This window comes from Cucurbita pepo, unplaced genomic scaffold (assembly GCF_002806865.2).
Source record: "Cucurbita pepo subsp. pepo cultivar mu-cu-16 unplaced genomic scaffold, ASM280686v2 Cp4.1_scaffold000455, whole genome shotgun sequence".
Lineage (NCBI taxonomy): Eukaryota > Viridiplantae > Streptophyta > Magnoliopsida > Cucurbitales > Cucurbitaceae > Cucurbita > Cucurbita pepo.
This window is the reverse complement of record NW_019646685.1, coordinates 1-11,743: the sequence shown is the minus strand read 5'-3', so window position 1 is coordinate 11,743 and position 11,743 is coordinate 1. Positions and strand designations below refer to the sequence as shown.

At 35.4% G+C, this 11,743-nt stretch overlaps 2 protein-coding genes across 4 annotated transcripts; both read right to left on the bottom strand.

The window, feature by feature from the left end:
* Positions 1-871: 871 nt before the first annotated feature.
* Positions 872-5,182, bottom strand: LOC111785338 (glutathione hydrolase 3-like). 2 transcript variants are annotated; one of them, XM_023665746.1, is made up of 7 exons: positions 4,873-5,182; positions 4,113-4,450; positions 2,874-3,392; positions 2,559-2,794; positions 2,153-2,417; positions 1,430-1,567; positions 872-1,338 (listed from the first exon to the last, which is right to left on the bottom strand). In XM_023665746.1, exons 1-7 carry the CDS (start codon positions 4,964-4,966, stop codon positions 1,063-1,065), a joined length of 1,866 nt encoding a protein of 621 aa, XP_023521514.1. In that variant the 5' UTR covers positions 4,967-5,182; the 3' UTR covers positions 872-1,062. The 2 variants fall into 2 exon arrangements, with proteins under 2 accessions (XP_023521514.1, XP_023521515.1); XM_023665747.1 differs by having other exon boundaries at positions 4,113-4,395; positions 4,873-4,961.
* A 2,234-nt stretch (positions 5,183-7,416) lies between these two features.
* Positions 7,417-11,737, bottom strand: LOC111785339 (inositol oxygenase 4-like). 2 transcript variants are annotated; one of them, XM_023665748.1, is made up of 12 exons: positions 11,611-11,737; positions 10,104-10,310; positions 9,716-9,857; positions 9,336-9,417; positions 8,815-9,019; positions 8,649-8,708; positions 8,507-8,559; positions 8,268-8,390; positions 8,119-8,188; positions 7,945-8,023; positions 7,784-7,865; positions 7,417-7,698 (listed from the first exon to the last, which is right to left on the bottom strand). In XM_023665748.1, the coding sequence occupies exons 1-12, from the start codon at positions 11,663-11,665 to the stop codon at positions 7,672-7,674; spliced, it is 1,185 nt and encodes a 394-aa protein (XP_023521516.1). In that variant the 5' UTR covers positions 11,666-11,737; the 3' UTR covers positions 7,417-7,671. The 2 variants fall into 2 exon arrangements, with proteins under 2 accessions (XP_023521516.1, XP_023521517.1); XM_023665749.1 differs by having other exon boundaries at positions 10,104-10,307.
* Between the last annotated feature and the right edge of the window lie 6 nt (positions 11,738-11,743).

The window sequence follows — 11,743 nt, the reverse complement described above, 5'->3', positions numbered from 1 at the left end:
ATGCGCAGACTGTAAAAGGTCGCAACAATTAAATCAATAACCTAGCAGCTCAATATGCTAATCACATGACTTCGACGCAATCATTTCTCACCATTGATATTATAAACACTCACGTCCAGCTCCATTTCGGTGTCTTTCCAATAACAATTTAACGAAACAAACAATAAATTACAACGTTGAGTTCGAGAAGGCTTAAAAACTTCCAGAGCAACGAATTCCGATCCATATCTAAAGAAATTCAGAATCTAAAAACCAAATCATCGAAAATAATCAGATGTGCGCGTGAACAAAATGTGAATAAGAGATCAAAATCAAAGAGGTCAACAGGGCGTTATCGAGGGCGGACCAAGTTTACTAACCTTCAGAGGCCTGATTCGCGAAGCTGCAGCTCTGTACATAACGATCGAACAATGTTCTCCACAAAGCGCTTTGGCAATTGAGCGTCAAATAGCCTTTATGCCTGAAGTTTGGGAATTCTCAGAGTAATAAAGGTCTATTAGACGATGCGATATGTAGACACGTGTCGAGATCAGAAACTTGCCACGTGTCTTTTATTCCAAATTTGGAGTCGAATAAAAAAAAATTATACCATAAATCCTTTAAAATTTTGATACAAATTTAAATTTAGTGTAGCAGTCACTTGGAATTATGTTTGGAGTTTCCATTCTTGCTCTCGAGTTCATCCGTTCCTTTGTCCCCTCATAGTCTATTAATGGGTAGGGCGATAATTTTATAGGGAGTCTATTAATGGGTAGGGCGATAATTTTATAGGGCGTCCACGCTCTCTTTTAGATGTGTTTTTGATAACTTAGCGGGGATTCGATGTCCGCTTTTCGAAACTTGAAACATTTATAAAAATTACCAAATTGAATTTTGTGTAATTGGTATATTAGCTTACATTTCGTGTAGAAAATATTAAAACCGTGTTTTGAGTCCCAATGGCCTATGGATGGCCCTCTTGAAACACAAGGAAACTGATCATTCAGCCAACGAGAGAGAGCCATGCCCAGTCTAAGAACAATGTACAAAAGGAGGGGGGAGGGGGGGAGGGGGCAACATTTCCTAGGCGACTGCGGGGTTCCCGTTTTTTCTGGGGTCGCACACAGCCGTAAGAACACCAAAATGTGTTCGATCATTGGATATCTTTCTGCCCTTTCGACCTTTGTCAATGGCGTCTTCAAAGTTTTGAACTATGAACTGAACAATGGCTCCTGGTGCATCAATAGCTACCACTTTATGACCCCTCTCTTCCAAGAATGCTGTCTTTTCGTCTGAAAGTTCGACATGATCGCCATCGATGAACGTCAAGTTTTCGTATTTTACTACGTTTGGAATTAGCTGCAGATACACAACAAGGCTACATTATAATGTCAACTGTTTGTGGCAAGAAATTGTGCCTGGAAATTGAGTAACAAACAAACAAACAAACCTGATGATACACCCTTGACCTTTCAACAGCTGGGAAAGGTTGGAATCCCAGGGAGAAATAGTTGAGGAAAACCTGAATTACTGCCGGAATTATCTTCATTCCTCCGCTACCGCCGAGTACCGCAATCAACCGATCATCCTATGAAGGATCAAACAACATTTCCAAGCTAATAATTGAGGATCATAATAATGTAACCCCCCAACCCCCGCTGGCAAATATTATGTTATTTAGCTTTCTCTTTTAGACTTCCCCTCAAGATTTTTAAAACGTGTATGTTAGGGAGAGGTTTCCACGCCCTTATAAAGAATGTTTCGTTCTTTTCCCCAACCGATGTGGGATCTCACAATCCACCCCCTTTAGCGCCCAGCGTCCTTGCTGGCACTCGTTCCCTTTTTCAATCGACGTGGGACTCTCCCAATCCACCCCTTCGGGGTTCAGCTTCCTTGCTGACACATCGCCCGATAGCTAGCTCTTATACCATTTGTAACAGCGGGCCCACAGCCAGTAGATATTATCCTATTTGGGTTTTCTCTTTCGGGGTTCCCCTCAAGGTTTTTAAAACGCGTCAGCTAGAGAGAAGTTTCCACACCCTTATGAAGAATGTTTCATTCTCCTCCACCACCGACGTAGGATCTCACAGATAAACTTTTGAACATGATATTAGAGCAAAGTCATCCATATCAAAAGATCCAAAACAATCAAATGTGTAAATAAGAGTTGTACCTTTGTGACAATAAGAGGTATCATGGAAGAGAGGGGCCTCTTGTTTGGCTGGATGAAATTTGCAGGTGCTGGGGGGAGTTTATCTGGAGAGATATCTGTGGGTACAGAAAAGTCTCCCATTTCATTATTAAGAACAATACCAGTAGAAGGTGAGAGAAGGCCAGCCCCAAAGTGCTCATTTACGGTTGTTGTCAATGAAACAGCGTTTCTCTCTGCATCCACAATGCAAAAGTGACTGGTTCCACTATCTCTTAGCTGACTCCACCTAGTAATTGTAAAGAACAAGTTAAAATTAGCAAACTTAGAGCAAATCTAAACATTTAAGACATCAATAACCTTGTTCGAATTCGGACAAGAGTTCGAAGAGAAAAACGGGCTGAGCGTGTTTTTTTCATTTGATCGATACCTATATTGATAGTAATCCGGAGGAAAAGTAGTGTTGTCGATTATCTTTTCCTGAATTTTCTTAGCAAATGATGGACTGAGCATGTTGGAGACAGAGTTGCTAATGTTCGAAAACCGAGGATCGCCCAAGTTCATTCGCTCGGCATACATGTGCTTCAATGCTTCGATTAGTCGATGTAGGCCAAGATTTCCCTTGGTGGCATCAGGATCATTGTAGCTTTTGAAGATGTTCATTACCTGTTCATTCAAGAATAGAGTCTGGAATCAAAAGGGATTTCAGAAAAGTTTTAAGTAGGAGGTAAAGAGAGGACAAGACCATAGCAAAGCCAAGTGTTCCACTTGAAGGAGGTGGCATGCCATGCACTGTGTAGCCCATTGCCTCGGTAGTCATTGCCTCGGTTACTTCAACTGTGTAGTTCCTCAAATCCTCCATGGATAAAATCCCACCAGCTTCCCTCACATCCTTCACCAACTTCTCTCCGACAGCACCGTTATAGAAGGCTTGCGGCCCTTGATCTGCCACAGCCTCTAAGCTCTTGCCTAGCTCAACGTTGTAGCAAGTGTCGCCTGCTTGTACTATTTTACCATTTGGTGCGTAAACTCGTCTCAACCCAGGATCATTTAGGATCATGTTGGTAGAGGAAACTAAGGACTGTCCTACATAAGGAGATATCACAAACCCATCCTTGGCAAGCTTTATAGCAGGCTCAAATAAGGACCGCCACGCCAAACGGCCATATCTCAACCAAGCTTCATGAAGGCCAGCTATCTCTCCAGGAACTGCAATTGATAGTGGCCCCAAACTTTTGGCAGTCACATTGGTTTCATACATATCCTGCACATTGCCAAAATGAAACAGCTTACAACTTTTCACTCTCCTTTCTCCAGGATTGTTTCTCCAGGATTGTTGGAAGGGATGGGCTAATCAAGAGAATGGTCATAAGTTTATATAAAGAATCTATCTCCATTGGTATGAGGCCTTTTGGGGAAATCAAAACCAAAGCCGTGAGTGCTTATACTCAAAGTGGACAATACCATACCATGGTGGAGAATCGTGGTTCCTAACATGGTATAAGAGTCATGCCCTTAACTTAGCCATGTTAATAGAATCCTCAAATGTCGAACAAAGAAGTTACAAGCCTCGAAAGTGTAGTCAAAAGTGACTCAAGTGTCGAACAAATGGTATATTTTGTTCGAGGGCTCCAGAGAAGAAGTCGAGTCTCAATTAAGAGGAGGTTGTTCAAGGGATCCATAGGTCTCAGGAGAGGGTCTGTGGTGTACTTTGTTCGAGTGGAGTATTGTTGGGAGAGAGTCCTACGTTGGCTAAGTAAGAGAATGATCCTAGGTTTATGAGTAAGAATGGAATGAGGCCTTTTACAGAAACCAAAAGCAAAGTCATTAGAAGCAAAGTCATTAGAGTTTATGCTCAAAGTTGACAATATTATACTATTGTGAAGAGTCGTAGTTTCTAACCCATCTTTTTACGGTGTACTTTTGAGAGTTGCAGGCTAAAAGACAACCATCTGTTCTACCAAAAGAGGGAGAGATTTTGAACCTGAGATGCAGCCAAGGGTGCGGTCTCCCGGAAATCAATAGCTGTGGTTTGCAAAGTCGATGCGGATCGGACAAGCATAAAACCTCCACCGCCTATCCCGCTCCACATCGAACCCACCACACCGAGGCACAATGCAGTTGCGACTGCAGCATCAACGGCATGCCCTCCCTGCCTAAGCATCGACGCTCCAATTTCGGAGCAGCGGCCGTCATCAGCAGCAACAACTCCCTTCTCTGACTCAACAATTTCGGGATTACTGATATCTATTCCACCAGAGTGCTTGCTTTCCTCATTAAATACCAAACCATTAATGGAACCTCCAAGGATATAGCCAACAACTACATAAAGAGACTCAAACGAGTTCGAATCAGTCGCAAATGTTCAGGTAATCGTAAAACAAACGAAGAAGTACAATTTGACATCAACAAAACAATCGCAAATGCAACAGTTCGAATCAGTCGTAAAACAAACGAGTTCGAATCAGTCGCAAATGCAACAGTTCAATCTGAAGTAGAACTTGACATCAACAAAACAATCGTAAAACAAAAGAACTCCGAAATCATTCAAGACAAACGAAGAACTAAAACAAAGTCAAAATCGTCGTAAAACAAAAGAACTCCGAAATCTCCTCGATAAGGCCGAACAATTACCCTCAGATGAAACTTCTCTAGCCCTTGATTTACGATGAATCCAAAATCTAAAACGAAAACATTCAATACAACAGAAAAAAATAAACGAAGGTGAAGATTAGCTGAACTACCTGCGATGGCAAGTAATCCAAGCGGAACTAAAATCACTCCTCTGCAACGCCTCTTGTTCACCAATTCACGGCGGCGCAGTAATGGAGATTCCATCGCTAATCCACAGATCCTCTCAAAGAATCGCTGACTTTAATAAAATTGCTTCGAATTCTAGCTACCAAAACGCAGAAGAAGTTACGTATTAAATAATACATCCGTCATCTTATTCATTTCTTCCTTTTTTTTCTGACTTCAACGGATTTCAACCTCTAATTTTGTCGAAATTGTGATATTTTGATGAGTTAATTTAAATCCAATAAAACAAAAATGTAAAAATATGTTTTTATTTTTTTCACAACAAATTTAATAATGTATTCTCATCCGAAAATATGATATTTCTCTATTGAGTCGTTTTCAATAATTTGGCGTCCACGTGTTAAATGATAATTGGACGACAGTTCTTTTCTGCCCGACTCGTCAGCTTCTTTGGCAGCCAACTTTTATTTGTTTATTACTCTTACACGACAAAAATGGAAAGGCTCCAACTAATTTGTGACCATTAAAATTTATCTTATTTTTTAATACAAAACATTAAATATAATTTAATAATTTCCATCTGTACCTACCAAGGTTTGAACCTGGACACAAAATTACAACACCGTTCGGCAATAATCACTCGTGTGCATCATGGTGTTCCCCGCCTGGTTAGTCCCCTATTTTACGGTATTATCTACACTATACGGGACAATGAGTCTCGACAAGGGTGATTGTCGGCGTCTCGTCATGAAGTAACTCAACAGTCTTTTCTTCTTCTCCTTCCATTTTTACTCTGTATCATGTTAGTTTTCTTTGCATGTGGATTCTGTGAGGCTCGACTGAAGGTCATTGGCGTATTCTTGGCGTTGAGGGAAACGTGTAGGGTGAGGTTGTGAGAATTCCGACGAGTCGTCGGAATTCTCACCCCTTTTCCCGCCAACCTCGTTTTTTTATTTTTGGCTAATAAATTTATAAAATTCTAAATCTATCGTAATTTTCTTGTATATTATTGTTGATATTATTTTTAATTATATGAAAATACAATTATTGCCCAAGCTTTTTAATGACTACTAAAAATTATTAATTATAACATAATTAAGTTATAATTAAAGTGATAATTATCAATATAAATGACCATCAATTCATAAATTTGTAATTTATTTTTCCAAAAATTCCAACCATGCCACCATAATTATAATCTAATTTTGCTATAATTAAATTACAATTTATTAATTACAACCAAGTTCAATAAATATAAAAGATTATCTTTTTAAGTCATATATCTTAAGATAATTATATTTCATTACTTGATCTCTCCCATCTTTGACTTTCCGAACCCGAAAAAAAATAAAAAATGGTTCTTATCACGAGAATCACATCATAAACATCATTATCTAATTTTTTTTCTCAAAATTTCTATCAACGTTATGACAACATTAAGAAATCAGCAATTCCATTGACATCGACATTTCAAATAACTTATTTATATTGTAATTATCAATGAAAAGTTACGATACGAAATTGGTTCATATAATAAGACAAATGAATGTACTACCCTGCCATAACTTTCAATGCCCCCGTTCAACGAGGGTCAAGAGGTCATTTACAGGAATCTTGCTTTTTTTATCTGAAACAAATCAAACCAACAACAATGTCTATCCCACCCGAGAGGTGACAAATCAGGCTCCCATCTTCAGACAAGCTTAAGAGTGACTTTGAACATGATAAAAGTAATTTTAACTATTTCTACCTCTACCTACATGCAAAAAATTCAAGACATGTAATCGATAGGCGTCGTTTCCCTTCAAGCCCGGCTAGCTTAGCTCGACCAGTAGCGTTGGCTCTACTTTAATTAGAGAAAATTGTGTGAAAAATGTGACTAAAAGGAGTGGGCATTGAGTGGGAAGTTGAAAGTATAACGGGGTGGAAATCGAAATTCGAGAGAGTTGAGGGAGTTGCGCGATAAATTTTGAAGTGAAATGAGAGACATGATAGAGCAATGACCGAAAAAAGTGAAGAACACCGGGAAAAAGCAGAGCGCGTGTATCACACGTGTTCATATTTATAGCCCTAACCCCCAATGTTTGTGGGCTTAATAGTGAAACGCTCGTTTAAAAATAGCCCAATGGGCCATTGCTCGGCCTGCAAAAGAAATGCTAATTTATGCATTTAAAATTAATAGAAAAGTTGCCATTAATTAATTAAATGCATTTACACTCCTATCACTTATAAATTTTTTATTTTATTAACTGAGAAAAATAAAAAAGAAAATAAAATAAATAAAAACATGACTGAATTGGTACTGACCACTATTGAAGATCGAAGCAAGTAATTTATATACCAGCTGCTTCCGCCTTTTCTATTGATAGAGCAGTTTACCAAATACTTGAAGTCGACCGACAATAACACTGGTAAATAGGCTACGTACACCTTTACTTACCTTTTTGTTGATATCTATTCCGCTCGACATAAACAAATAAATACAATTCTTTTCAACTCCTGACATGTAGGATGAAGGAACTAGAGTTCATATGAATGTGTTTGTGACATAAACTCTCACTCAAACATATTTGCATTATATTAATCTTATTACACAAGGCAATAAAGTTTAGATGAAAATTTTACACACACAGCAAAATAATATAATTCGCTCACAAACTACAAACTATAAATACGATAGCAATACTTATCCTACACGTCCGATACCAAGCTTGGGTTCATGAACCCACCATGGATTTCATTTCATGAATCCTTGATCTTCATCTTCGTCTTGATCATGATCATCACCATTTAAGCTTGGAGGGGAAGTACTGCAAAAAAACGAAGTAAAAACTACCCTTTTAATAAATGAATATAAATAATAAATAAATAAATAAATCGGTGTTGAGTTCTAACCTTTCGAATGAGGGATTGGTAGTAGGGTTTGACCTTTTCCACGTCAACAAGAACTTTGCTCTTGCTGTAAAGGTCGTAATTGCTGGAAATGATTTTAAATATTAAATAATTTTTTAATTAAAAAAGTAAAAAATTATAAATAAATAAAAAATTAAAATTACTTGAAAACTGAAAGCCACTTCAAATTCTCAAGATCCTCCTTGTTCATCAAGTGTCGATATGCTCCTTCCTGATGCATTGCTACAAAAAAATATATATAATTATTAATCACTCCTCAAATTTATTTATATAATTAATTTACATCGTACTATATACCAAAAATTAAATAAACTTACGATAAAATGAGTGATATCTAATGATAAATAATCCGGCTGAAGGTAGAGTTGTTCCATTTTCTTTAGCAACCTGCGTATTATTGAATTAAGGTTAAATAAAAACTATATTCTAAAAAGGGTTAATTTAATATGTTATAAAGTAATTATACCATGTACATATAATCGTCGTGCCCCCAAGAGATCACTACATTGTCGAGTCCACATCCATGAGAATAGATTCCATATTTTGTGTTGTAAGCTGGATTATCCTGGTCTATATTGTCTTTGAAGTACTGCATAATATACATCCCATAATAAAGAAATATTAAAATTTTACCGATAATTATTTTGTTTTTATTTTTAATACTTAAAATTAAAAATAAAATGAAAAGGGTAACAGTTTTGTTACCTTGTGATGAACAATTGACTTATCAAAGGCACAGCCAAGAGGATATGTATCACCTACCAAATATTTGATTAATTGATTAATTGATTAATTAATAATTAATTAATTGATATTCAAAAGTAGGATAGAGAAAAAAAGAACATACCAACAACAGCCCATTGAGGAAGCCCTCCAAAGATAGGAAGAAGGAGAACCTTTCCAAGATCTGAGACCCCAACAGTATTATTATTTTATTATTTTATTATTTTTTCTTTTTATAGAAATAAATAAATATATATATATATATATATAAAATAGGAAGGAAATATGACCGTGGATAAGGGCAGTCAAGTGGAGCCAATCTTCGTTGGGATAGTCTTTTCGAATGGCTTCAGCAGATTGGAGTAAGTGCTGAATCTGAGGCTCATCCAAATCTGGATCGCTCTCATCCACCACTTCATTCAGCAGCTCACAGCATTCCCATATGCTCATTTCTGTTTTGTCCAACTTCCCGTACTCTTCTCTCATTCTCTTTACCTGTTTTTCCACCAAAACCATCCTTTTTAAAACCCTAATTCCATCTCCTACTCGAACAACATAGTTTAAGACTCGTTTGAAACGACTTTATCTCACTTTTTTACCTTTAAAATCCTAATTTCACATCTTACACAATATCCTGTTATCGTTTTTTTTTTTTGTGAGTAGAGTAGACGCCAAACAATACACTTTAAGATCTTATTGAAAGGATTTTTAGTAATATCAATAATTTAACAATTTCTAATTTCTAATTGGTAATTTAACTTAATTTTTTTTTCGGATTAAAAAAATTAAGTAGAGATGTAATTGAACTTACAAAATCATATGTTTGGTTGATGTGGTTCAAGCGGTAGAGTTCTTCAACAGTCTTTTGCCTTGCGCTTTCGGCGTCATAATCCCTGCAAAATATATTCACACAAATAGAAAAAAATTTAACATAATATTTTTATTAAAAAGATAATTGGATATAAATTTTTTCTTATCAATCAAATTAAAATAAAAAAATTTCAAAAAATTACTTTTATTAAAATATTTTGTTAATTTTTAAATTTAATACTAATAAGTTCATAAATTTATATATAAAATATATGAAAAAATGATTTTCTTTTTTTGTTTACTTGTAGTCATTGCAAATCTAAAAATAAATAAATAAAACTAATAAACAAAGAAAATTGAGAAAGGAGATCACAAAATGACCTGAATGAATGGCCAAAGGAGTTGATTTTGGGGGCGAGGAAAACGGCGTCGTTTGGCGCATATTCTTCATTTTCAAATTCACCGTCCAATTCCGATTCCGATTCCGATTCCTGAGAAGGCTTCTGGACCTCAGCACACGTTGCTGTAGATTTAATCACAACAAATTTCAATCTCATTTCAATAATTAAAAGAATTATAAAATCGAATGAGATTCGACAAGTATTGCTCTGTTTCTTTTGAATAAACATTTTTCAAATTTTTTTATTAAACAGAGTAAAATCGCAGAGTGACCTCAAGAACAAACGCACCGAAGAACATATCGGAATCGCTACGATTCGAAAACGATGAAAAGATTCAGCAAAACTCAACAGAGAGATCGAAATCGTACCGTATTGCCGCTGCGCGTTGAGGATCGCCGATCGGAAAGTCGAAGGAAAATGCCGAGAAAGCGACGGAAAATGAAGGAAAGTCGAATCCACAGATCGCTGAGATTTTTCCTTCTTTCTATGGTGAGTTTGGAACTGAGAAACTTCGCCTTCGTTTAATGGCGGAGACGACTCCTCGCCGGAGAATTGGAATCCCTCCGAATTCTCTACTGGAAACAAAAATAAATAAATTTATTATTACTTTTTATTATAATAAAACACTATTTCTTAATTTATCAAATTTAAAATATTTAAAAATACGAATAAGACTTAAAAGCGGCGGAAAACGACGTTTGATTTTATTTGGTTGAGTATAATAATATTCTTATATTATTATTATTATTATTATTATTATTATTTATTTAAGGTTTTCAAGAAGAAAAAATTCAAAATACAAAGGAAAAAACATTTTAAACCGTAAATAAAATAAAACCACAAGCAAAATTATTTAAGGCACACAATATATTCAACTGTACAGCTCGAAACTAAATTAAAGGTAAATAAATTTAGGCTTTAAATTTGGAATCCATGACCCGAGGACATGTCGCTTTCGTTTGGAGCTTTTTAAAAGATTTTATTTATGAAATATACATTTACACGGTGTCAAATTTGGAAGATGACGTGGCAAAACGTGGATGGTTTATTTTTTTTAATACAGAGCGTCCACTAGGCTGGGGTTGTGTTCGAGAAGTCGCGTCAATGGGTCAAATGTTTTTATTTTTATTTGAGAATATAATAATAAACCTTTATATAAAATCACTTTTTAATTTTGTCTCCACTCATAATTGTGCNAGTTGTGCTTTTAACAGCTTTTCTAATTTTGTCGTCTCTCTTGTTTTTTTTTATTTTTTTTATTTTTTATTTATTCTTATGTATCTAATTATTAATAAAAAGAATCTATAATTTTAGCTTAGGTAAATTAAATAAACATTCCCTTTAAAATAAATAAAATTTGTTTTTTTAATCTAATTATATATATGAACTAATTCAAATAAAAATTTATAATATATATATATATATATATATATTTCTCTCTTTAGCTTAAGATTAAGATTTTTATTAATGGATATTACTTTATAAAAATAATTTAAAAGCTATATTTTTAATTCAATTATCAATAGAAATATATAATTACATAAAATATAGTAAAAACCCGTGAAATATTCAAAATAATTTGATAAGTAGTAAAATTGACGTTTAATATTCAAATAATTTTTACCCTTTTTAATACACGTTTCTAAATTTCAATATCCATGAAAAAAAAGTGTACCTAATTCACATCTACGTCAAAATAGAATTTATTTTTATGTCATAATCAATAAAAAGAAGATTACACATATATAAAAGAGTAATTTTACTCGAATTAATTAATTATTCTTTCAATGTTAGTTGATGGTAAATTACCGTTTTATCCTTAAAGAAATAAAAAAAAAAAAAAACAGGAAAAAAAAAAGGGTAGAAGTAGGGAACCTGAGGAAGGCAAGAGGGGGTTGAGACGCATGGGAGGGAGGCCGAGCATGGCCATAAATGCAGAAACATTGGGCTTCCTCGGAACGGCTCTCGGCGTCTTAAACTCATCGGAAACGCCATGAGTGAAGTCGCA